This window comes from Dermochelys coriacea, chromosome 22 (genome assembly GCF_009764565.3).
Source record: "Dermochelys coriacea isolate rDerCor1 chromosome 22, rDerCor1.pri.v4, whole genome shotgun sequence".
NCBI classification, from domain to species: Eukaryota; Metazoa; Chordata; order Testudines; family Dermochelyidae; genus Dermochelys; species Dermochelys coriacea.
In genome coordinates, this window is record NC_050089.1 from 6098776 (window position 1) to 6124981 (window position 26206).

A 26206-nucleotide genomic window follows, 5' to 3' on the forward strand; every position below is an offset into this window, starting at 1 on the left:
GGTCAGTTTAAACAAAACTTTGACCTAAAGTGAATTTGGGGGATATTCAGTTGGCAAAAATTTGAATTTTCATCCTAATTTGAGTCAAGAAAATGGATATGAAAGTCACAGGCCTGGAAAACCATTTCCTGCCCAACTCTAGTAAAAACAAAAAAATCCCTCCAACTTCATTCATACATTGCAGAGAACCACATTTTGAGTGCTCAGATACCATGCCGCGTATAATATAAATGCCAAGGTAAAGTACTTTGACACTCTCAAGGGGAAGCTCCTCCAATTGTCCTATTAGATGTCTTTAGAAATAACTTTTTTTAAAAATACCAAATTCTTGATTGTGCTGTGATAGGTGGCTCTTGGATATGTTCTGATTCTGCTATATTTGATTAGCAGAGCAAGGTCATGGTAGATGCCATCTTCTACCCTTGCTGTGTCTCATGTTGGCTAAGAGTGAGCACAGAACACCCAAGACCGGTGTTAGGACAAAAGTTCTCTTCCAGCTGTAGTCCTTGCTCCTACAGTAGAGAGTGCAAAGTTGTTGTGTCTTTTGTGCAGTCTAGTTCAAGATGGAGCTTTCACAACTGCACTTAGGAGATAAGGAAATTTAAGCCATGGCTTAAACAAATTATGCTTGGGTCAGTTGTGGATGGCTTACCAATGATCTTAAGAAAAAATTTAAATACAGTATTTGCTTTGACAGTGCACTGAAACTAAATCATAAGCAATTCATTTTGAGTATGAGACAGACATAACAGACCTGGATTCAAGTCTGATGCATAATATTTTATGACCTGTTGGAGGTGAAGCCTAAGCCCTAACTCTAGATCCAGATGTCAACACCTATCATTTGAGGGTGTTTCAGACCATTATAGTGAAGGTCCAGCTGTCAAACAAGATTTGGATGAGGAACTACGTCATTTAAGTGAAACTCGCCATTTAAATGAGTTGTGACAAGCCAACAGCAGGAGTTTTTTTTAGGACAGCATCTGCTCTTTCCTATAGATTGAATTCATCCACAACATGGCACTTCTGAGTGACTAGCCCCTCTTTAAGGGGGGCAGCACATTACCCCCTGTATTTTAACCTTTGCAGCATCTCCTCTCTCACCCTGACCCCCACTAAAAGCTATTGAAGCTGGTGTGCTCAGATTGAGTCCAAGAAAGATTAACTCTTAAAATCCTATCTTGGAACCAGATGTGGGAATGGCAACGACTCCTCAAGCTATTTTAGCATGATGCAGGAGAGGCAGAGTTCATGCATGAGGTCACAATTCAGAGAGGGAAGGGTGAGCAGCAACATACAAAACAAGGAAAGCTGAGAGCCCTGTAGGCCATTCATTTTTAAATGAATTTTGGAAGGGAGAGGCATACAGAAAATGCCTGTCATTCTTAAAACAGAGCGTGGCTGCTATATAGATTTAAAGGCACTTTTACTTTGTGTTTGTGGCATTCTGAAGACATTTAAAAGGTGCCAAGTCAAAGGTTTGATGCTAAGCCAGGAGGTTTAATGGCTTGTCAGTCTTTGTATCCCGGAATGAATTCAGAGAGTGGAGGCTACAGCTCCCTTCACTTCCATGCAATAGCCTTCACAGCTCTTGTATACAATATAACCTGCTGGCATGTATTTAAACCAAACATTAGAACTAAGCTCTCCTGGGGCAGAGGTTAGAGCATGTATTATAAAAACCCCCAATTGTATGCATCACTGCCAGCTAGAGGGGTGGGTGGAGGGCTGGCAGCCAGAATGGCTTGGCCAGCTTGCTTTAGAAGACTTATCTTTTCCATAACTGCAGTTCTTTGAGATATGGAATGGACATGAGCAACACATTAGGTGTGTGCACTTGCCCCATGCACCGCTGCCAGAAGTTTTTCCCCTTAGCAGTATCTGTAGGGGACTGGCTCTGGCACCCTCTTGAGTGGTGCCACTGGCTCCCCCCACCCTCCATTACTTCTTGCTGGAAACTCTGACAGTGGGGAAGGAGGCTGAACCCCCATGGAGTCCAGGTGCACACACCCCTAATACGGAATGGACATAAGCAAGCACTCCAAAAAGAACAGTGTAGTTCTGACACTTCTGAGGGAGCATGCCAGCATCAGCCTGTATCCAGGGAATGAATTTGGCATTTCAGAACTAGCTAACTTGGAATACATTTTGGAAACAATCTGAATGTGAACAGCAGCCATGGCTCAGACATTGGAGTACCTGGTTTGTTAGACAGCTAGAGAGAGTAGTCCTCACTGTTGGTTTAAATCACTATTGTCCCCTTTCCTTCACTAAGGGTAGCAGGGCTGAGTGCACTGTGAACGCTCTGTGGTGGTGCGGGAGGAATACTTCCCCCTCAATAGCAGTCCTTTCATTCAAGGACTAACTATGAACTGGAGTTGTAAGTGTGCAAAAAAAGGGGAAACTCCCCTGGGCTTTGACAAGGGCAAGAAGGGAAAAGACAAGATCCTGAACGCCCATGAATAAAGAAAGGAATCGATCTGGAAGTTGAAGTGTTTATTGATGTGTTTAAACTTTGTACATTCCCCACAGACCACATTAAGGAGTTTTCAGGTTAAGTTAAATCTGTGCATAGTGGGAAGAGACACGGAAGGGGGGAGGGGGGGAAGAAAACAAAATCACAGGAAAATAGAAAAAAATACACCACAGGTTACCAGAACCTCCAGATTTAAAAAAAGCCATGAGCATGAACATCAACTATACAAGCATTACAAAGACATGATGGTGAATGGAACATGCCCTCCGCCACCCCCCCAGGTCTGTGCATCCAGTTTTCTGTAAAATAGGCAGTATCCATTTTCTATCTCCCCCACATCCCCAACTTGAAGTAAAATCCCATGTTTTTCGGCTCCCCAAATGCTTGATTATTGCAAGGCTTGGGCATTCTGAGCATGCACAACTCCAGAACAGCCCAGCCTCGTTAGAAAGAGATGCAGAGCTCCAAAACCTCCATTTGGAGACTACTTACCATGTGGTAGGGGGGAGGGTGGACTGGAGAAAGTTACAAAGTAGTAGCAACAGGGCACTGCTAATGCCAGATGGGCACTGAAGGAGGCTGGTTAGAGGATCAGAAGGAGGGATTTTAGTTCAATATCAAAGACTTCCAACTGTACAGCAAGACTGAATTCAGAAGATGAGGGGGGAATGTGCAGACTCCAGAACCACCATGTTCTAACATTCCACTAGAATGGCTCTAAACAAAGATGCTAGAAGCCTTTTAACTCCTTGCCTCCAGGGAGTCTAGATTCTTAGAAACCACACCGCTATGCTGCAGATCACTGGCAGGCAGCAGGGGATTTTTATAAAGCTGTTGGTTATTTTTGAATTGCACCCTTAATTATGTTCTCATAGCTCCTAACCCTATTTAATCTCTTTGCAACTTCTGGCAAAATTCACTTTAAAAAAAAAAGAATACTGCTTTATATATAAAAGCCAAAATGACCAAAGAGCCACAAGTCTCTCCTTTATACAATGCAGCCGGTACAAATGACCTTCAATATACAAGTGGCCTATCAGAAATAAAAATCAACATTTCCCATTTATATATATAGCGCTTGTATCAGACAACAACACAACCGAACTGGGATTTTCAGATTAATTTTTTAAAAAAGAAAAACTACATCTCAGTCAAATATCTGCAATAGATCCATTTGTCCCATTTAAGAAGATTTATATATCTTATATTGTTATATTATCATTTCTTCACCCATTTAAAAGAATGGAAATTGCAGCTCTACAGTAGTAATTATAGTCTTAATGATCCAGGAGTTCTGAATGTAAGATGAAGTCCTCTTGAAGCAACTGTTGGTCAGTAGTCGATCCAAAAAACACTGGACCATTTTGGCCCTCCCTGCCCTGCCCCTTTGCCGGTCAGGGCTGCTGCCTTTTCATATCCTTTAAATCTGCATCTGCTCCAGGTATTTGTAAGTTGGGTTCTCATAGCCATGGTTCTGCATCTTGTTCAGATGCCGCTCCTCTGGGGTAAGCATTGGGTCAACCTTAAAAAGAGACCAGACAATTACCAAACAATGGAGTCCCCACAGCAATTTGCAGGTCTAACTTCTTCGAAACTACTGTTGTTGGGAAGGTGCTAGACTATAGGTGGCAAGATGCAACAAATATCAGCCACTGGAGGCAGCTTGTTTATTATTCCCTGACAAGTGGTGTGGTAGCTGAAAAATTCAGAAGCTGTCTAGCTACCAAGGCCTTCTCTTGCCTGCCCTCTGCCCCACATCAGACTGAGCAGTGGATAGAGAAGAATGTTTCTTTAGGACACTTAAACAGCATGTTACAAATATGACCCTCACACTGAATGTGAAACGGATCATGTCTTTTTACATGCTGGGGGAAGAGGTAAAGCAGCGCATCTGCAGCTGCACTACATCCCCATTACAGCTAGGATAAAAATCAAGTTGCTGCTGCCTCCCAGCTCCATGCACTGTAATAGTTGCTACATTATGTGGAGAGTGAATTACAGTCGGTCGATCAGACCTGCTTATTCCCTTGCTCAAAATTTAGGCTTGAAAGCTCATTTAATGCCAAATCCCATCTTCGGACAGACACTGATGCCTAACTGAATTTTAACAGGTTTCAGAGTAGCAGCCGTGTTAGTCTGTATTTGCAAAAAAAGAAAAGGAGTACTTGTGGCACCTTAGAGACTAAAATTTGAGGATAAGCTTTCGTGAGTTCCGATGAAGTGAGCTGTAGCTCATGAAAGCTTATGCTCAAATAAATTGGTTAGTCTAAGGTGCCACAAGTCCTCCTTTTCTTTTTAACTGAATTTTGTGATTAGTGAATACCACTGTTAAGTGGCAGATCCCAGCACAAGACACTAAATGAAAAAATACCTGCATGCTAATACATAAGCAACAACCCTGTAGGTGCCGAGATGCTTAAATCTGAGGATACTGCACCGGGGGAGGGGGGGGGGGGTCAGCATCATAAACTCACTCAATGCTAACAGTTACTAGAAGCTGTGTCTCACCTCCACAATCCCATGGCTGATGGTCCCATACTGCCTCTTCCTTAGCATCACCAAGCTGATTACTATAACTGTGGCTATGGCAACTGCAATCACCAAGAGACCGATGAGGGCACTGCTGCTCAAACTGAAGTCCTCATGAAGGGAGCTATCATCCTGCAGAGAAAGGGGGGCGGGGAGAAGGAGAAGAAGATACTTAATGCAAGCTTAGGAGGTAGCCACCAATAAGGTCTTAAACCATCTATGATATGGAGACATAAGCGATTATGCTTGGCAGCCTGAATATTTAACATCTCCCTGCCTGGCAAAAAGGGAATGTAACAAATGGTTTCCCACAAGATGCTGACCCATGCTGCTTACAGGTCCCACAAGGCATTTTTAAGCAAGTCAGTGTCACTCTCTTTATTAGTAGCTACTTAGAACTGTAGTTCTAGGGAAGAAATCAGAGCAATGCCATTCCCTGCAAGGTGTCAGCAGGGTTTGGCCATTCCCAAAACTTTAGAGACATCTCAGAATAAGTGGAGACACAAACACCAGACGTTGAAACTGATTTTAGGATTCACTAACGGCTAAGTCCCCTTTTTTGGGTGGCCACATACATACCGGCTCATCCACCAGTCCACCGACTCGCTCTGCATTGAAAATCATTTCCTTCACATCAAGGGTTTCATCAATTACCTGAAAACAGTCACGAAGGCATTTTATACAAGGAGCCAGGAACAACAGGCACAGGATCTCATGGTTGGAGAAGAGACCTTTCCTGCACAATGCAGCAGAGTGCTTCTGCTGGGTCAGCAGCCACTCAACTCTGCTAGATGCCCACCACCTTCTCACCCTCTCATAAGGGGATAGCCCTCAGCCACTGTGCCAGCACAAGAACAGGCAGGAATAGTTAACTGAGGCCAAGCTGAGACTATTTCAAGGACCTTTGTTCAACTGCAGACATTTGCTTTGGGCACATCAGCTGTGTTACATAAATCTATCCTCTTGGCTCTAAAATGAATTTAGAAGTCAAACCCCACTGTTGATTTTACCCAAGAAGGAGGGCAAGGCGGCTGCAACTAGAATTCAACTCATTCATTCCACTGAAGATAGAACCAATACTAACAGTAAACACTGTATCCACTGTGTCACTGACTTTCAGTTTTAGTGTGCAGCAAAGCTTGTCAAACCACTGAAAAACGTCGCCAAAACCATCAGCTACTTAGTAGATGTGGTCTTATTGTAGAGGTGGAGCAGAACAGCACTCAGTACATCTGATGTGGTCTGAAGATAGGCAGCTACCTAACAAAGGTGGGTTTTCAGCAGGTTACCTTGTCTATCAAAGAGCTCTGCTTTCTATCTAGGGAAGCCATTTCTAAACCATACACTTCAAGTCATTCTACAACTGGGGGATCTGGATCTCCCCCTTCACTTGTCTTCCCACACTTGAAGCACTAAACAGTATTAGAAAATTATGTTAGTCAGAAAACCGCAACTCCCCTGCACCATATGGATAATGAAAACACTGACATTCGATGAGCAGGAAAAAGGCATGGAAATAAGCCACTAATGTTAATCAGTCTCCGAGTCAGGTTGTGCTTTAGAAAAATACAGGCAGAGGGCTTACCACATTCTCATCCACTTTGTTCTTGCTGTTAATCACTTTCTCTTCAGCCCCAATCAGTCCATCCAGATCAGCCATGCCAGAACCTACACCAAAAAGCTTAAGTGTTACACTAGATGTAGGCAGACACCATTCATCAGACCTTAGCAGCAACTAGGAAAGACGGCCTACTCTCCGGAGCGCTGTCACTGCTAGTGAGATTCAGATCGCAGGCTGCCAATTACTAGCCCCTCTTCATGCTATGCTTCAGGAGGGGGAAGCTTGTGCTAAGCTACAGTGAAACGATTTGGGGATTTCCTAGTTGATGAAGACAAATGCAGCGGGTGTGACTGGAGAGGAGACGATGCACAAAAAGGTGTTGAGTGTAAATCCACAACTATTCTGCTACAAAAAAAAAATCTGTTATGGCAACAAATAAAGGGAGCAGAGGAGAACATTGCTGGATCACCATGACTCCAGGAAGGCAGAACATACCCTCCTCTCCATTAACAGTGCACAGGGAGCACTTGACACAACAGCATGGTCAGCACATCTCTGTCAAGATCAAGCACATCAGCAAGTGCCTCAGGAACAGGAGTCACAAGGTCACCCAGCACAGCTCTGTAATGAGCTGTTGTCCCATCATTGGCACAGGCCCAAAAACAATCAATCCCAGAGAAAGGGAGGAGAAAATGATAAGCTAGTCCTTGAATCAGAGTATCACTCATCCATGACTGGGCTGAAATCTAGTGTGGGCTGCAAAGGAGATCATCAACTAACAGGCTGCTCTGCATAAATAGTCTGATCTGGAGCTTTTATAAATAGATCAGAACAGAAAAGACTGATGCAACACAACTTAGGTCTACAGCTAACAACCTGGGAGATGGCAAGCATCAAATATCAGGGTATGCAAAACAAGTGTCCTTCACAACACCTATGACAAAGTAAAGGGGACAATGGGGCTGCAATCGCAACTCAGCTGAGCCTCCAGCTTCAGAGCAGGGCCTGTGGGGAAATTACATACAGCACTTAATACAGTACTTCTAAATGACTGAACACACCTCTGGGCAGTTGCTGAGCTTGCAGCCTGGCTAATGCATTATATTAGCTGCTGCTGGAGTTGTTGCAAGTTCTCTGATGAGGGGGAGGAAAGGAGAGTTGGCTCCAGGGCAAGCCTTCACCATGACAGCTTTTATTGCCTGAAAATGCCAAGGAAACTAATGTCTCACTCCAGCTCCTCCGGGAAGGAACCACTGGGGTTTTATTGCATCCCTTTCCCCATATGCTTCTTTGGAGACATTCAGATTCTAGGCACAACCACAAACCTGTCAAGTCCCAGGGCTGCATAGGTGGGTCACATTACTGTGAAAGTCAATGGTTCAGAGTTTCTGGAGATACTAACCAAAAAGTGTTTCTAGAGAACCATCTTGTCAACCCTGGCCTGTGGCTGCTCTGCCCAGTTCTAAGGAGCCAATATAGCTGTTTCTAAGCTAGAAATTCAGCTGCTGTGACAAGTATTGTCATTTGGTATAGTACTGTGCACTGTTTAATAGCCCAAGCTTCTTGGAGCTCAGAGATGCAGCTGATTAGATTATATACATCCCTGAAAAACAGCAGCTTTTTATGGAATATCCTGAAAGAGGGAGAACGTAGGGCCTGATCCTCTGCCCCTGAAGTCAGTGGGAGCTTTGCTATTTACTTAAATGGGAAAAGATCGGCTTGTTCTTCACTTCTTGAAATCAATGTGAAAGTACAATGTCCACATTCAGTCAGCTGCCAATTGTTCTAGACAACGAATGGAGCTCATTTCAGTTGCAGTTAAACAAATATTCAAAAGTGAAACGAGTTGTAGGCCATCCAGCCTCTGGTCTACAACAGTGACTTGTGTGGTTATTAAATAGTTATAAAAAAAAGTTCTCCCCTTGGGAAATTTTGGAGCAAATTTAGAATCAAAAGCAGGTTGAAGCAAAGGGGATCACTTCCAGCATGCTACATGAGTATGACTAAATAGCAAGGGTCTTCATACACAAACATTACTACAAGACTTGCCTTCTCCTACAGAAGGCACACTCAGACTAGAATCAGACCTGGCTTGTCTACTACAGTATTTAACAAAGGATTTGACAAATTAAAGCAATTTGTTTACTGTCAGTTCTCCACCTCCCTTACAGCCCAGTCAATCCCCCTTCAGCCAGAGTCCTTTGCTGCATGAATTAAGCAAGAGCTAGCAATGTTGGTACACCTAAAAGCAGAAATAGATGAACAGTGAGAACTAGCACAGTACAAAGACATTCTAGATGTTAAAAAGGGAAGATGCAAAGGATACTATAAAGCAGAGTGAATGAATGAATCATTTGCCTGCATGTTACTAGGTCCCACTAGATACATGCCCTGTTGGGTATTGTCCGAGTGCCAGAGTGAATCCTCACCCTCTCTCCAGAGTCGCTCACTCCTGTGTTAGTGCAGTCACCAGGTAGGACGAACAGACACTACAGTACATGAAACTGTATTTGGATTTACCTTCCGTGCTGTCAAATTTCTTTGAACTAGTGCTAAACATTTCTCAAAGTAAGATGGTGAGAATTGCTACACAGTTCCCAAGGGGACTGCTGAACCTAAATTGCTTTTGGGGGCAAACTAATTATGGGTTCCTAGAATTCTGTGATAGGCTGGAAAAAGGTCACTGATGCAGTCAAACTAACCTGTTTCTTTAGCAAAACAGGGCATGGCTAAGTCAGCCGTGGTCATCTACACAGAGAGCAGGAAGGTGAAAAGAAGGTGAGACTGAGAAACTAAAAAATGAAGCTACCAAACACTGTAAAGGTAGGGGAGTGATGGGAGACACTGAGGGAGCAGCTCAGAACCAACCTTTCTTCATTGGATGGTACAAATCCGGCTGAGGATCTAGCAGGAAGGAAAAACAACAAAAACAAAAATAGCAGAAAAAGGAGATTAAGAGAGAAAGGAAAAAGGCTTCTGCGTGATTTCTGACTGACCCTGGATAAAGCTTTTATTTTACAGCTTTGTTATAGCTTAGTCTGTTCAGGCATTTTAAAAAAAAATTAAAAAGCCACACAAATGCCAGCTGTCAATACCCTTTGATTAAAAAGACTCCCCCATAGCAGATTTTGGTAACGAAGTTCAATGTTACACTGGAGCATTTTGGTTAGAGAAGGAATTCCAGAATCAAGCAGCGCAAAATAAATAAATAAAAATAAAAAAATTAGCACGCCCTGCGAAGGGAAATAAATAAAATTCCGGAAATGGCCAACAGCATCAAAATCAAGAACTAAGATGGCTATTAGGGATTGTAGATTACTAGCTGCACCGGCTCTGTCCCAAACCAGTAGAGCATCTTCTGATATGGACAACTTAGGTTTTATATCATACAGGCAACTTTGACAGCAGTGCTCTCATGGGAAATTCTGCAGCAATTGCTTCAGCCCTGGAAGTCCACAGAGGGATAGAGCACACTGTATTGCATGGGCTTTGATGTCAGTTTAAGCTGAATGCGTTCAGGTTCCCTAAAACAAAAGCACACTTTTGCCTCTACATACCTTCATTTCCAGGCAAGGCTTGGAAGGTCTTCACCTGGAATGGACGGAAGGGTTTGCCCTCCTGGAGGGGTATCTCTTCACTTTCCTCAGAGCTGACTCGAACATCTACCTGGGACTCTGAGATGGAGGATGTGAATTGGTCCATGTCAGTACGCTGCTCCTGAAGCAGTTCATCTATAAGGGTGAACAAGCAGCCAGGAGAGGAGTAAGAGGAGGAAGAAACTGTTTCCTATACTGCATGTAGTTGCTAGAACTCCTCATTGTTTCCAAGGACAACAATTTTTGCTCCTCTCAGAATGCAGTGGTGCTAGCTGGTTGTCTTTTATAGGGACAGGGACACAGAGACCCTAGTTTGCAGAGGCTGCAACATGAATGTCTGCAGTGGGAAACTAATACTTCATAGCCTCTCTCCAAGAATGTTCCAATCATCATCTTCTGTATGGCCAGGGTTTTAGAAAGGCAATAACTTACTCCTTGCCCTATAGAAAACTCCTGCTATTTTGGTAATGTGCTGTGTAGCAGCAGCATGCAGCTGGTCCTTGAAGCTACAATACACCAGAACTAGGATTATAGCTCAGCCAGCTAATGATTTGTTCTTTAGACCATGCCAATTTGTGTCCTTTTGTTTCAACACCTTGCATTGTTTAAGGATTAGAATTCTCCCACAAAGTCTACCTAGATTCTCATATTGGTACCCATCAGTGTAGTAGCCAAGTGCTTATGGAAGAGTGGTAGACTTTGAATACAAGGGATCAAGTATAGATACTGAGTCGGCTGGGGGAGAAAGTGGGGTGCATTATCCTTTACATGCAGTTGGTGTGGGGCAGCGGGGGAAGCTGGTCTTCCTGTGGGTTATCAGACTTAAGACCTGTGTTAAGTCTAAAGGGGGCTGTCAATAAGATACCGGCTAGAGGAGGTGGTACAATCCGAACCAAGATAAGTTTGTGACAAGGAATGTATGGTGGGGGTGAATGAGACCGTCTGACACTCCAATATAGGGCAGGGATCTGCTTGTACTCACTGATCTCCTTTTTACCCCAGGGCAGGGAAGAAAGGAGGCTTGAAAGTTAGTGAAATTTTTGTAGCCTTTTACAGCTTCACAGTTTAAAGCCAAAAGGGACCTTTACAACAGCTAGTCTCCTATATAGCACAGGCCAGAGAATTACCACCATTTAATGCCGGCATCAGCCAAATCATTTGTAGTTGAACTAGAGCCTAGAATCAGAACTGGAAGGGACCTTGAGAGGTCATCTAGTCCAGACCCCTGCACTCTTGGCAGGGCTAAGTATTATCTAGACCATTCCTGACAGGTGTTTGTCCAACCTGCTCTTAAAAGTCCCCAGTGATGGAGATTCCACCACCATCTCCCTAGACAATTTATTCCAGTGCTTAACCATCCTGACAGGAAGTTTTTCCTAATGCCCAATCTAAACCACCCTTGCTGCCATTTATGGCCATTGCTTCTTGTCCTAGCCTCAGAGGTTAACAATTTTTCTCCATCCTCCTTGTAACAACCTTTTATGTACTTGAAAACTACTTCTTCTCAGTCTTCTTCTTCAGACTAAACAAACCCAGTTTTTTCAATCTTCTCCCATAGGTCATGTCTTCTAGAACTAATCATTTTTGTTACTCTTCTCTGGACTTTCTCCAATTTGTCCACATCTTTCCTGAAATGTGGTGCCTAGCACTGAACACAATACTCCAGTTGAGGCCTAATCAGTGTGGAGCAGAGCAGAAGAATTACTTGTAGTGTCTTGCTTACAATTCTCCTGCTAATACATCCCAGAATGAGGTTTGCTTTTTTTGCCACAGTGTTACACTGTTGACTCATTTAGCTTGTGATCCACTCTGACCCCCAGATCCCTTTCTGCAGTACGCCTTCCTAGGCGGTCATTTTCCACTTTATATGTGTGCAACTGATTGTTCCTTCCTACGCAGAGTACTTTGCATTCCTCCTTATTTAATTTCATCCTATTTACTTCAGACCATTTCACCAGATCATTTTGAATTTTAATCCTATCCTCCAAAGCACTTGCAACCCCTCCATCTTGGTATTGTTCGCAAAGTGTACTCTCTATGCCATTATCTAAATCATTGATGAAGATATTGAACAGAACAGGACCCAGAACTGATCCCTGCGGGACCCTACTCATTATGCCCTTCCAGCATGACTGTGAACCACTGATAGCTATTCTCTCTGGGAATGATTTTCCAACTAGTTATGCACCCACCTTATAGTAGCTCTAGGTTCTATTTCTGAGTTTGCTTATGAGGAGGTCAAAAGCCTCCAAAAGTATCTAAAGCCTTACTGAAGTCAAGATATACCACATCCACCACTTCCCCCACATATGTCCACAAAGCTTTTTACCCTGTCAAAGAAACCTATCAGATTGGTTTGACAGGATTTGTTTTTGACAAATCCATGCCAACTGTTACTTATCACCTTATCTTCTAGGTGTTTGCAAATTGATTGCTCAATTATTTGCTCCATTATCTTCCTCGGTACAGAAGTTAAGCTGACTGGTCTGTAATTCCCTGGGTTGTCCTTATTTCCCTTTGTATAGATGGGCACTATATTTACCCTTTTCCAGTCTTCTGGAATGTCTCATCTTCCATGACTTTTCAAAGATAATTGCCAATGGCTCAGATATGTCCTCAGTCAGCTCCTTGAGTATTCTAGGATGCATTTCATCAGGCCCAGGTGATTTGAATCTCAGACAATCTCACTTTGCCCTGAGAAATGTGGCCTTGGTGGTTTTTTTTTGAGCTGTCCTAGTTTATCAGCACCAGCATAGAGACACTAACCGATCTCATCCTGGATTTCTTCAGCCACGTATGGTACCTTGTAGAGCAGAGATAGGCTTTGATTCATCCTCTCCTCAATCACATGGAGATGTGTCATCACCTGACAACACATAAGGGCCAATTTAAGAACCACAGAAGGTAATGCATCTGTAGTATCATCATCTTACAGAAACAGGACCACAGGATTTGCCCTAAGATCAGACAGTCCACTGGTACATCAAGTCAAATATCCCAACTGTGGCACTGGCTTATATCATGCTCCACAGGAAAGCAGCCTCCACATAAAGCAACAAGCCATTTGCACATTGCAGCAGGGGCCAGGGAGGAATCCCACTTCCTACAGCAATTAGTTTTTTCTCAGAAGCATACAAATTGATGCTTCTGACAGACATTAACTATGGTCAATATTAAATATTGTTTCATGTAACTGCAGACTAGTAAATTGAAAATCCTGCCTCTCTTTGGCAGTGGAGACCTTTAAATGTGCCAAGGTGTACAGGGCAGGGCCCCTGGTCTAACAGACTGCACGTGAGTGAAGACCCAAAGGATGGCAAGGACGTTTACAAGCCAAACAAAAAGCATGGTTTTGCCAATACAATGCTGAGTCTACACAGAGTTTCTAGGCGGAACAGGGTCTTACTCACACTGCTGCTTTACAAGCCACGAAACTACCATGGTTTATACTTTGTTCTAGTGGAATTCTGGGCTTCCCTCATCACCCACATAATAGATCTATTAGTAAGTGCAAGTTCAGAGACAGCACATGTTGCTCAGTAAGCCCAATTTTCAAACAAGGACATCTAAATTAGGACACAGGGCATTTTATGCACTTCTCAAACCAATACACCACATGCCTATATGCAGCAGTTCACTGCCCTCATTTGAAAATTGGGTCACATTGTACATAGCCTCAATTCACCCATTAGGCTCATGTTAAATTTAACAGTAACTCCACACTTCACCCACAGAGGGTGCTACATGATCAGGGATCATGTGGACTAGAGAGACCATTAATATGGATGGCCAAATGTTGAAGAAAATTAATGAGTTGAATGGACCTGCTTTTATAGTCAGAAGTGATTCTGACCTTTAAAAGCTAGGATGAAAGCAATTTAATTTTACATGTGGCCACCTGTCAATCAAGCAAATCGACTGACGCTTAAAGTGTATTGAAAAGTAAAGCGAACTGAAACTGAACTGTACTACCCACATTCCTCACACGTCAATTTGTTGACACTGAAACATTCAGAATGAATTAAGGACTGTTTAGGTCTTAGCTTAAGCTTACAGTTCACATACCCCACTGTGGGGTTTTGGCAGCACAAAAACAAAGGAGTCGGGGGGGGGGGGGGGTGTATGATATACTGGGCTGTCTCCGATGAGAGTACTGGATATTCTTCATTAGGAGACAGCTCCCAGTCACTGAGCATTGTATTTACTATAGAACCCTGTCTAATGTGTGTAACCAACAGACAGGGAACAGTTTGACGCAGAAAGATCTAAAGACAAAAGTTCAGAGTCCATCACCAGCACCTCAAGTCAACCTGAAGTTCGTGAAACCAGATACCCAAAGAACTCCTGCAAATGGAAACAGGATACTTCGATTAACTTCTGAATACTAACAGTAGTGCTATGTACTGCAGTGGGGGAGATTTAGGGATAAGCCCCAGTCCTAGTCTCACTCCCAAAGCCCACACTTCTCTCTGAAATTTTGCCTTGCATTATTACAGGTAAAGCCTCAGGTTACTATAGACACACTAATGAAAGATACTGACTATACAGTATGCTCTCAGAGGCACCAGTATCACTGTCTCCACAATGCAGCCTGTTCCCTTTTATTTGTGTGGGCGTTTCACACAGCATCAGGGGAAAAGCCGCCTTTTTTAGAAAGAGGAACAGCAGCATGGTCCAGTGGCTAGGGCACAGGACTGGGGCTCACGAGGCCTGGATTCCATTTTCAGTTCTATTGCTGACTTTTGGCAAGTCAGTTTCTCTCTGCACCTGTTTCCCCTCCCACACTTGTCTCATCTAAGCATGTGTAAGCCTTTTGGAGCAGGGACAGTCTTTCACTATATGTACTTACAGGATCTAGCACAATAGGGTTCTGATCTTGGTTGGGCCTTCAGTGTTACTCTAAGAAATTTTAGAATGTAAAACCACAGATGTTAGCTAAGGGCTGAAGGGCAGATATTGTATCTGAAACTACTTAATGGTTGAACTGGCCAGATATTATGCATAGTGCATGGCTAAACCGTAGACTATTCCAGGGTACTATCTGAACAGTAAGTATTTAACATTGGGTAGGTGCTAAGGAGAGCATCTTTAGCAACAACCAGCATGCATTCAAAATGGGAAATGAGAGTTCCTCTTCAGTGCACAAAGATGTCAAGCTCCTAAGGTACTCAGCCATTTAGCATGGAGGTGGGACAGATTCTGTGAAAGGCTTTTCTAGAGACTGTCTCCAAGAACCACTCCTGGAGTAACAATGTTCTCTTGACAAACATTCTTTTGTACCTGAGATTTCATCTGTGTAGCCTTTTCTGGGTCAACTGCCAAGACATGCTGATAATGGCGGACAGTGTGCAGACGGTCCTTGTTCTCAGCACGGACATAACGCTTCAAGGCTTGGAGGATGCGGTGGGGCTGCAGAATTTAAGAAGAGTTAAAATTCAATTGGTGGCACAAAGAACAGAATCCCATCCAACAATTACACTGAAATTATAATTTTATATTTATATATATATATATATATATATATATATATATATAAATAAAATATATAAAAATCTAAAATTGTCTATTCCGTTTTAGTACTGGACCAAACATCTATTCTAATCTCTCAGCTAATCTCCTTTTACAGTACATGTATTGGACACAAACAGCTATGCCTGAAGTACGAACGGAGAGAGAACCAAGTGCAGTTTTCTTCACAATAAGCAGAGCACTTAATGAGTTTAGATGCTCTGCTGATAGGTCTTTGGTACCTGTTACCATGATTTGGCACAGCTTCCTAAGAGTCTGCTTTCACAGCATGCTAACTCATACCCCCACAAGGCTCATTCCAGTCTTCCCCACTTCAGCCCATGTGGTCACTGTTCATGCCACTCTCAAAATGTTCCAACACAACTCACTCGTGGTGGGTCAGCTTGCAGGGCAGCCAAGTAGTTCTCCAAGGCAATCCGACGGCGATCATTCAACATAGCTTCCACTCGAGCCAGGTGAGTCTCCACAAGCTGCTGCTTCTCACTGGCTGCCTCTTTCTCTAGAGATTTAACCATTGCCTGGAAGTGCTGGAAAGAAGAGAAACAACTTGTGTAGGTTTGCTACAGCACTGTAGCAACAGAGAGGAATGAACCTAGCAAGAACACCTACTCTTGCTAATCTAATTCCTTAGAGTGTACCAAGATGGTCGCATCCCACACTCCCTGCCCAAGGCATCTAACAGTAAGGAGAGAAGGACACAAGACTGATTTTGACTTCAAATGTGCTGTTTAAAATGATAATCCAATATGCCTTTCAAATGTACTTCACAACAATTTAAACCGTTTGTGGAGAAGGCAGGGGGTCTTGCAGCTAGAGCAACTGGTTTGGAATCAGATGATCTGGTTCATATTTCAGCTCTAGTACAGACTTGATTTAAGAATCCACCTATCGCTCATTTGTATAAAATGGGGATAATACCATCTCCTTCCCTCACAGGGCTAGGAATTTAATTTTATGAAAGGCACCATATCTAGCATCTGTTCACCTATAGGTTACTCAAAGTATTAGAGAGTGAGCTCCCTGGCAGTAATAAACCATTGTCAACACTATGCATATTACCACCACCATGGACCAGAGTAGAAACACCATGTTAAGTTTCGGTATGCACCATTAGAAACCAAGAAAAACCATTTCCCGAACTAGGAATAAAATTGGTAGAGAGAAGATACAGGCTTCAGAGGATTTACAAAACCATATGAACAGACCACACTAGAGAAAGAGGCCTTAGCCTACTGTAAGAGAAAATGTAACAGCTGTCCTTAGCCTAGTGTGAGTTTACAACAGCCAACTGTCAGAGGATTCTATACCCATCACAAACCCTAGGTCTCCACTGAGATCATTCCCGCAAAGCAGAAGTTCAGCAGTTTGCAAAGAAGCCGTTTATTTTCAGCCTCATGGGTTTTCACTAGATCTGCACAAATAGGAAGCCTGTGTCCACAGAGAACATCAGAGCCAGACTGAGTAGGGCTGTGGGTTCATTTGCAAGCACAGCTGAGCAAAACAAATGTAGGAGGTTTAGAGTTCCCTTTTGGCAGGACTGCTGACATGCCTGATGGTCCTGTTACTTTCCTGCTAGTAGAGGGGGGGGAAAAACTGGTGGGACATAGCACCATTTCCAGTTTTCAGACAAAAGATACAATTGAGTCAAGTCTCCCTCTACTAGGTGTTCATCCAAGTAAGGGACGGACTGCTTTTCACTCACTGTGCTTTTGGCTTTGAACACTGACAAGCTATCTAGCTTACTCAGGCGAGGATAGGTGCCAAGCACTGAACTTCTGGGAACAGACTCAGCTCCCCCTTTTAAGATGTCTCAACTCTTACCTGAATGAGAGTTTGCCTCTCTGCCTTAGGAAGATTCTTGGCTTGATATTCTGCTTCCTCCCATTCCTTTTTCACCTAAGCAGGCAGAGAGGAGCACAATTCAGCAAGGCACAGAAACTTATTTCATGTATATATTTTTGGACTAGCTTGTTTTTACATGCACACATGGTGAGAATACCTAGCAATGCTGTACTAGAATCAGAGGCCTAACAAGACAGCTGTATCAGAACACCTATAATCACTGACAGCTGTTTCTAACCAACCCAAGGTCTAATCTTAGCATTTAACCTCAAAAGGGAGCCAGTTTGTTACTCCTGCTGACTTCTGTCCCAACACCTAGGAGGTGTACTAAAAAACAAAAGACAAAACAAAAAACCCCCACAAACCTGCATGGTCATGTTACAAAAGCAACGCAGAATGTAATTGTAAAGGAAAGTGTGGCTAGCCACTGATCTGTATAGAAGACGACAGGCAGCAATTGTGCAGCTCAGATGAATGAGATGACGTGAGACTCACCCGGTCCATGCGGTTGTGGTGTCGCACTTCCAGCTGTTCCTTTGCTTTCTGGAAGCGGGCATGCTCGTTATCATCAGCTGGGGTTTCAAAGTACACATCCACATCATCAGTGGGTACAGCAGGAGGGGGAACTAGAAAGAGAAAGCGAGTGGCTCAGACAATTTCTACAGTCCTGGCCTATTGTGATAATGGTTGCAAGGGGTGGGGAGGGAGAGGCACCTTCACACCTGCAGAGTTCACCCTCTGTCAACTGTGTTGAACCACTACCTACCAGGACTTCATTTTGGTATAATTAAATGGCCAATTTGCTGCACAACAACATCAGTAAGTTACAACATTCCAAACACACACAGTAATGCACTGGGGCCACCAGCATCTGTCCACTTTTCACATTAATTCTGAGGCAAGTGTTACCCAGCAACAGAGCTACGTAGAACTGCAGATGACAGAACTTTCTCTTCCTTGCCACACCAGTTTGTCTCTGCCTGAATAGGACATTTTCTGCATTAGCTGCTCACTGACAAACAGGCTCAACACAGCAAACTCCATGATCACAACAGGGAATCCCCCACAGAACATTAAAGGAGCAATCCATTCCCATGGAGCAAGGGCTTTTACACCTCAATCCTACTTGCCCTATCAGATGCACCAAGCAGGACTAACAGGCAATGGAATGAGACAAGACAGCAACAGGAGGAGGTTCAACGAGACGACTTCAACTTATCCAATCAACTGGAAAGCAAGGAAGTCTCCCATCTTCTTGAAGCATTCAAATTTGGCAAGAGGAGCAATTACATGGAGACTCTGGATATGAAGTCATACCACAAAGCCCTTTCCAGATGGACCATACCAAGCATGGCAGCTACTGCCTATTCAGTCACACTCAACCTTGGATATTAGATCTTGCAGGGTGAAGTGGGGGTATGGAGAGAGTGAATGACAGGAACACTGGGTTAGCCCTTATTTATTTTTAAATGGGACTGAATATCTCAAATTAAACTGGCCTGCCTTAAAATACAGGCAGGCAGGACCTCTGCTTAACATCTAGTATGAGAGACTGCAAACCTCAAACACAGGCCTCAGTTCATCCTGCACTCAAGCATCAGCATTGGATAGGTTACTTAGTCCCAGTGTGCACCTGAACGTACCATCTCCCCATCCCATAGGGAAAATGATTAGGTGAAACATTGTCAAGACTGTAAAACAGGCATTATTTCTGCATGTAAGTGTCATGGCCAGATACATGTTGTATCCTGAGCCTGCTCATAGCATCTCTGAAATGGAGACCGCAATTTCCATTCCCAAATCCCTCTGGGACAGGACAGACTTTTGTACAAAAAGCTCCTGACAGCCGCAGCTTTTATGTCACCACTTCAGTCAGATCAGCCCAATCTAATGCACTTGCATGAAGCTCATTTTGTAAACAGGATTATGGCTCGTATAGATGGACTGCCAAGCCCCAGATAACAAAAAGCCTTTCAAAGGGCTTTCACAGCAGCTGAAGTGGAAGTGCTGGAGTTCAACAATAAGATTAATAAGGAGGTTAAAATGTTTTTGGTAGTTTTATCATCTGCCATAAAAGGCAGCAGAAACTGATGCCAACAACCTCAAGCTATCAAATGCAAGGATTAAATCATCTTTCATATTTCTAATGGAGCAGAAGGTGGGAACCAGAATTCTGCATTACTTTAGTGAGGATTTTCCAAAGTGCACCAGTAAGAAAAACATCCTACCAGAAGAATTTTGACTAAGTTTACATTGCCAGAGCGATTGGTTGGACAGATACACAATACTCTGACTGGGGAAGGCAGCTGGGTGAATGAACAAATGGAGTAATTTTATAAAAAAAATAGAGATTAAAAAGTTTCCCAGTCCCTGCTACAAATCTAGAAGAGGATAATTGAGCCCTGTGTTTATTAAGTTTGCAGGCCAAGTGTGGGCTTAGGTTGGAGAGACACTTCGCATGTTGAAAAGCCAGTTTTCCCTAGCTGTAGGAAGGAACTTAAACCTAAAAATCTAGAGAAGCACGGAGACAAGAGGAGATTGCTGCAAAAGGACAGACAGAACTGCTGCAAACACCAGAACGGGCTACACACGTATCCTCACTTGACCTAGACAAGGAGGAGGAAACACCAAATGCCAGACAGGACAGTGGCTTGCTGCAAAAGGTGGCAGTGGCAGGCAGGACTTACTCATCTTTTTACACACAGCCATACAATATTCCTCTGACTCAAAATTGTTCCTGTTGCCTCCGCAGCCTCCATATATAAAGCGAATGCATTCTCTCTTGTATAGGTCGAAGTACCAACGAGGCATCACAGCCCGGCAGGGACCTGTCATCGCCTCCTGGGAGCAGACAGCTGTGTGGAGACGGGTTAGAACATCAGCTAGTGAGGAGTACAGGCTTTGCTAAGCGATTTAAAAGTCACTGCTGGCTCTAGGTGAGAAATTCTGCTGCGGCTTGCCTCACTATACAACATGCTTTTTAGAGGCACTTTTGAAAGTGCCCCTCAGTGCAGGCTACCAGAGCAGTGCTGCTACTGCTGCTGCTTTAGAGCGTGAGCAATGTGCAGTCTGGGACACTGGAGCAGTTGGCCTAACATGGAGCCTTCATCTGCAAGAGCTATTCTCTTTAAGTGGAGCAGAGCACTGAATTGGGCTACAGATAAATTTCAGAGGTTGTGGGGCTATACCCCATGTGCCCTAATGACAGAGCTTCCACTGTTTAAAATGCTTAAGATATGATGGAAAGAAAGCCTTTCAGTGCTGCGCAAGATATTTGACAAGGAAGACATTCCATTGCAGTTTATTTGGATGGAAGCTTGAATTCAGAGCTGCACAGGTATAAAAGCAAGTGGAAAATGCAGGCTATACACATGGAACATGTCACTGGAGGACAGCAGCAGCTGGATTTTAGAGTTTTAAAAAGCCTGGGGACTAAAGCAGGAGAATTCAAGACAACTATTACAGCTACAGCATTTTACACAGAAATGGACATCTCTGCAGTAAGCAGTCAGCACAAGTGGCTCTGTTTAGATGCAGGATTGCAGATCTGTTGTATAGGTTAGGAACAATTTAACCATTCTGAAGAGGACTGGACCACCATTACAGCAAAGAAACAAGGTAGCCTGAAGCACTGTAGAGGGAAAAACTGGGCATCCCTGGAACAGACCTTTCAGAAGCTAGCCAGCTACACAGCTCACCCTGTTCCAAGCCTATTTTAACATCAGCAGATCTCCGATAACCCCACATATACAATCTAAGTACTGTTTCAGTGAAATTATCTGCAGCACACTGGCACATTACCAGCAAGAGTTTTACCCACAACACAAGAACTGCTAGCAGGGACTCAGTCATCAGTAGTTAATTGAATTTCACTCTTGCCCCCTCCCTCTGCAGATAGACACTCAAAATTTAAGATTTTACAGCATGGAATCACAACACAGTAGGCAGATGCTCCACTGCAATAGCACCTGCTCCTGACAAGAGCTACAGCAAATATTTAGATAAAAAGAGGTGTGGTTGGTTGGACTGGGTTCAGTTTTTCTAAGGAAGAGAAGGATTTCATGCAGCGGCTGGGTTGCTTAAAATAGAGCAGGAAAGGAAGTATCTACTGGAAACATCTTGTTTAAGGTAAAGGGGCCAGATTTTTAGCTGGTGTAAATCAGTGTAGCTTCATTATACTCAAAGTTTACACCGGGTGAGACCCTGACCCAACAGTCTGAGTTTTCTGGAATCCATGTTAGAGAAAAGACAAATCAAAAGTTGGCTACTCAAACCTAGGGAGATATTCCAGTCAGCCAAGTGCCCCAAGCTGGTCTATAGCCTCTCCTAAATTAGGCTACCCAAGTACTGTTTCCTGATTCAACACTGCACCTGACTGGAGATACTTGTTTATGTGCCAGCCACTGGGCTTTCTGCCAACAAGACTACTAACAACTGGCAACGTATGGACCATGCTGTAGAGAGTTAGTGTCACCTTCAACATTTGAAACATAAGCATCAGCTTTTCTTTGATGATAGATTTGGCAATTAAGGCCTCTGCAGTGGAATCTGTTGGATGGATCGAAAGCACTATCACCAATGCAGCGGTTACAAGATCAACTGGACAGCCAGCCTGAGGGAGCCAGGAGTCATGTACACTGTGGAGTATGACTTACCTTTCATATCACTGATTATTTCCTTTTCAGTCAGAGACTGGTCATTGCTGGACTCAGTAGGGGTCTCTTCATTGTAATCATCTACTTTATAGTTATCGTAATAGTAATCCCGATCTTCCACCACTTCCTCTTCTTCCTCATCCTCTTCATTCTCATCCTCATCCTCTTCCACAGCTGTTCCTGTGAAGTCTTCCACATCTGGCTCCGTCGGGAACTCACTAGAGGGATTCAATTAAAAAGGGAATGTTCATGCTAATCACTTTGCAGCCAACCTTTGATGTATAAGAATAATGATTGTTTTCATCTTAGAAGCACAAAAGAGATGGGAGTATAAACATACTGACTGATGATGACCCAATCAACAGCAGTTACAGGAGTTCTCTCATTACAGCTACACTGAGTAGAGCCATAGCTTCTTTAAGCCTCTAGCTCAAAAGGGACTTTTTAAAAAGCTTACCCCCAATTACCCTTACTTACCTAAACTAAAGGCTACAGCATTTGAAGCCAAACATCTGGCAGAGCAGCCAGCCATTTTTGAGTGGCTATGGATGGAGGTGCTCCACTCATTTCAGAGAAGTGCTGTGAACTCGTTTGTCCACCTGTGCACTGCAAGACCTCTCCACTTCATCATACTTCTCTTCCTCTGAATCCAGAAGCAGAGCAAGTTTTCTTTGCTATTCCCACCCATGAGGGAATCACCACTGGTAACAATGAGGCAGTGGCCTCATCATTACTTGCGTTACTGTAGCACCTAGTGGCCCTAGTCACAGACCGGAACCCATTGTGCTAGGTGCCGTACAAACAGAAAAAAGGTTTGTCCCTGCCCCAAGGGACTTACAATCTATGTAAGAAAAGACATTAACCCAGACTCTACGAAGTGATCAGAAGCTCTACCTTTTATAAAGGTCGTAGTCATCTTCATCCTCATCTTCATCCTCTTCCTCTTTGGAAAGGGATTCATCCACAATTTTTGTCTGAGGGCAGCATACATACTCTGTGCCATGGAACTGGTCCACCCCACAGGGAAGCAGCATGCCATAACTGTGCAGGATCATCCCCTCTGTCAAACAAGCCTGAGAGAGAAGCCGGGGGTGAAGTCGTATGTTAAAGCAGCGCATTCATTGCTCCCCCCTCATGCTGCAGGTTTAAATAGCCTTTGCCACTCAGGCAGCGCCAGTGGTAATTCCAATGGTGTAAGCTGTATTGCAGACAGGCCACAGGCATTTTTATTTTTTTTTTTTGCATCCAGTATTCCTTGCTGTTGATAATCCAAAGCACTTATAATAATTGGGCCTACAAATTTACCATAATTGTGAGCTCAGTTGTGGAAACAGTGAGCACAAACATTTATGAAGTGTTCTAATCACTTAAATGCTGATGGGGAAAAAGTGCAAAGGAGGACAAAGACCTACATAAAGGCTTCCTGATACAATTCAAGGACTGTGTATATCAGGCATGATCTTAACAAGAGCAGTGTGGGACCAGAAATCAATGAATCAAAATTCAGTATGTTGGAAGTTAGGCAGCACTGTTGGACAATACAATGAAGGGATAGGTTATTAAGCCTATCACTCCCTTTTGGGGTCCTCAGAAAGACTTGGGGGGAAGGGGGAAGAACGCTGACTACCACAACACTGCTGATTGGAGAAAAGGAAGGAGCAAGCTTCACCATCATGGCTGCCACCCCCAGTGTCTCCTGGGACCCCAGGATCCAGCATGACACCTTTGTATCTTCATCATTCTGAGCCAGAGAGATGTCCCAACTAGACCAGGCCAGAAAGAGACCTCACCCCCACCACCTCCACAATCCCAAATACCATCTGGGAAGTCAGACACTGTCCCCCCTTGGCTCAACTTTGTCCTTTTCCTTCCCCACTTGATTTCTGCTCTTTCCTCTCTCCCCCGTTTTGTTTTCTGTCTAAAGAGAGCCTGGTTTAGCTGGCCAATACTGTATATTACTGCTCTAAGTCTGACTAGAGCTGTAACTAAAAGCAGTTCCCTAAGCAGCCTGATGCTGGTGCAAGTTTGCCAGGTCTCAGAGTGGCTAATAAGACCAGCCAATGCCTATTTATTTCTGACAATAAGATGTTCAATTATAGGTAAATAACCAGGCTCTAGGGTAAATGAGAGACTCGCTGTTGTGGCTTTTTTGTTTTGCTGAGTCCAGGTCAACTAACTCAGGCTTGTGCTATGGGCTAGAAACAGCAGAGCAAATGTTCCTACTTGGACTGGAGCCCAGGCTCAGACCCACCTCTCCCTGGGTTTCAGAGCTCAGGCTCCAGCTTAAGCAGGGACATCTACACTATTTTTAGCCCCATGGTGCAAGCTCAAGTCAGTTGACCTGGGCCTTGAGACTTGCTGCCGTGTTTGTTTTTGTAGTTTAGATGTACCCTTAGTGGCAAAGAACAGAAATAGTTTCATATTAGGAAGGCAACACTTCAGAGCTAGAGCTGGGTTTTCCCTCCTTTTTTGCTGACCATTTCATTACTCATTCTAAAGAGATAAGTTAAAGGCATAAAAATTGACTACCGTATACATGTGTTCATAAGCCAAATATTTTTGGTAAAAAAAGCGATGCATCAAAGAGCAGCGGTCGGCTTATAAACGGGTCTACACCAAAATTTGATGATTTTAAACTATGAAATCAGTGAATTGAATATCTAATACAATTGTTTTGTTTACCTGAAGCATCTGCAGGCATGGAGCCACTCACTTCCCACAGCTCCCATTGGCTGGGAATGGCAAACCACGGCCACTGGGAGCTGAGGGGCCGTGCCTGCGAACACTCCGGTAAACAAAACGTCCCGACCTGCCAGCGGCTTACCCTAACAGACCAGGAGCGGAAGTTTGCCAACCCCTGAAATATAGGGTCGGCTTACGAAAGGGTCATACAGTTTTTACCTATCCATCTTGGGGAGTGGGCTTATAAACGAACGAATATATACGATAATTTATTTTAACATGTTCTGGCTAGAAATTGGACAATTCAGTACAAAGCCAAATATGAACAGCACGCAGATGCTTTAATTGCACGTTTATTTGAAACTGCCATATTATATATATAGTTTTATGGCCTGACCAGTGAGTGATATAACGAAAGCTTTATTGTGTACGTTGGAGCTCTTCTGTATTTCCCTTTGCTTTCCGAAGTATAGAAAAAAAAACGAGCCAAGCTTGTAATCTGGATGAAGCTGTCAACTCCATTTTGAAGCCAAATGATTGAACTCGCTGGGAACAACCACTTAGAAGTTGGCACGATGGCCCTCAATTAATAGGTGGTCCACTGGTACAGATTTCTTAATAGCTTTACTTCCTGAAAGCTTTGAAAAAAAGGGAATAATCTTTACTGCTCCAAAGCTGATACATTTCAATCTTGACTAAAACCAAGTGGTTTAGTCTCATACGAGTACATGCTCTGTATTGTAAATCTAGATATTTCCATCCAATCACCACCAGCTGAGTGTGCACAGAATTTACATAATTCTTGCCAAATCAAATCAGCCAAAGAGAAAGATAGGGCTCGATTCATTCTGGGAAAAAGTGGGATATGCCTGTAAAATGGAGTCTCTCACTACTCCAAAATGGGCACTCAATTCCAAGCTCCAACCATAATAATGTAAAATCTGACCTTCCATTTAAGGAAATGAGTGCTACATCTATGAAAAAATTTCTCACTATCACTCTGATCCTCATCCCTGAGAGGAAGGATAGTTCAGTAGTTAGGGTGCTAAACTGGGAGACCAGAGTTCAATTCCCAGCTCTGACACAGACTAGGATTGTGAACTTGGGCAAGTGACTTAGGGTAAAAACCTTCAAGTGACTGGACACATAGGATCCTACATCTCATTGAAATCCAAGGAGACTTAGATTCTTGAGTTCCGAAATATTTAACAGAGTGCCTATGTTCCAGATCCATAAAGTGAGGATAATAGCACTTTCCTATTTCACAGGAGCTGTTGTGAGGAGAACACTGATTGTTCCGATGTAACAATAAAGGAGACCCTACAAGTATCTGGAT

At 43.5% G+C, this 26206-nt stretch overlaps 1 protein-coding gene across 9 annotated transcripts in view; it reads right to left on the reverse strand.

The window, feature by feature from the left end:
- Nucleotides 1-2481: 2481 nt before the first annotated feature.
- Nucleotides 2482-26206, reverse strand: part of APLP2 (amyloid beta precursor like protein 2) — a 72532-nt gene continuing 48807 nt past the window's right edge. Inside the window, exons 5-18 of one of the 9 annotated variants that reach the window (XM_038380452.2) lie at nt 23083-23261; nt 22189-22406; nt 20221-20388; nt 18029-18159; nt 17513-17587; nt 16060-16218; nt 15443-15571; nt 12929-13028; nt 10124-10297; nt 9435-9470; nt 6591-6673; nt 5585-5659; nt 4985-5137; nt 2482-3998 (exon numbers count right to left, since the gene is read on the reverse strand). In XM_038380452.2, coding sequence (XP_038236380.1) covers nt 3897-3998; nt 4985-5137; nt 5585-5659; nt 6591-6673; nt 9435-9470; nt 10124-10297; nt 12929-13028; nt 15443-15571; nt 16060-16218; nt 17513-17587; nt 18029-18159; nt 20221-20388; nt 22189-22406; nt 23083-23261 — 1782 coding nt within the window. In that variant the 3' untranslated portion in view covers nt 2482-3896. Of the gene's footprint in view, nt 3999-4984; nt 5138-5580; nt 5660-6590; nt 6674-9434; nt 9471-10123; nt 10298-12928; nt 13029-15442; nt 15572-16059; nt 16219-17512; nt 17588-18028; nt 18160-20220; nt 20389-22188; nt 22407-23082; nt 23262-26206 lie in introns of those variants that run through there. The other 8 variants (XM_038380455.2, XM_038380457.2, XM_038380453.2 and 5 more) reach the window with 8 other exon arrangements.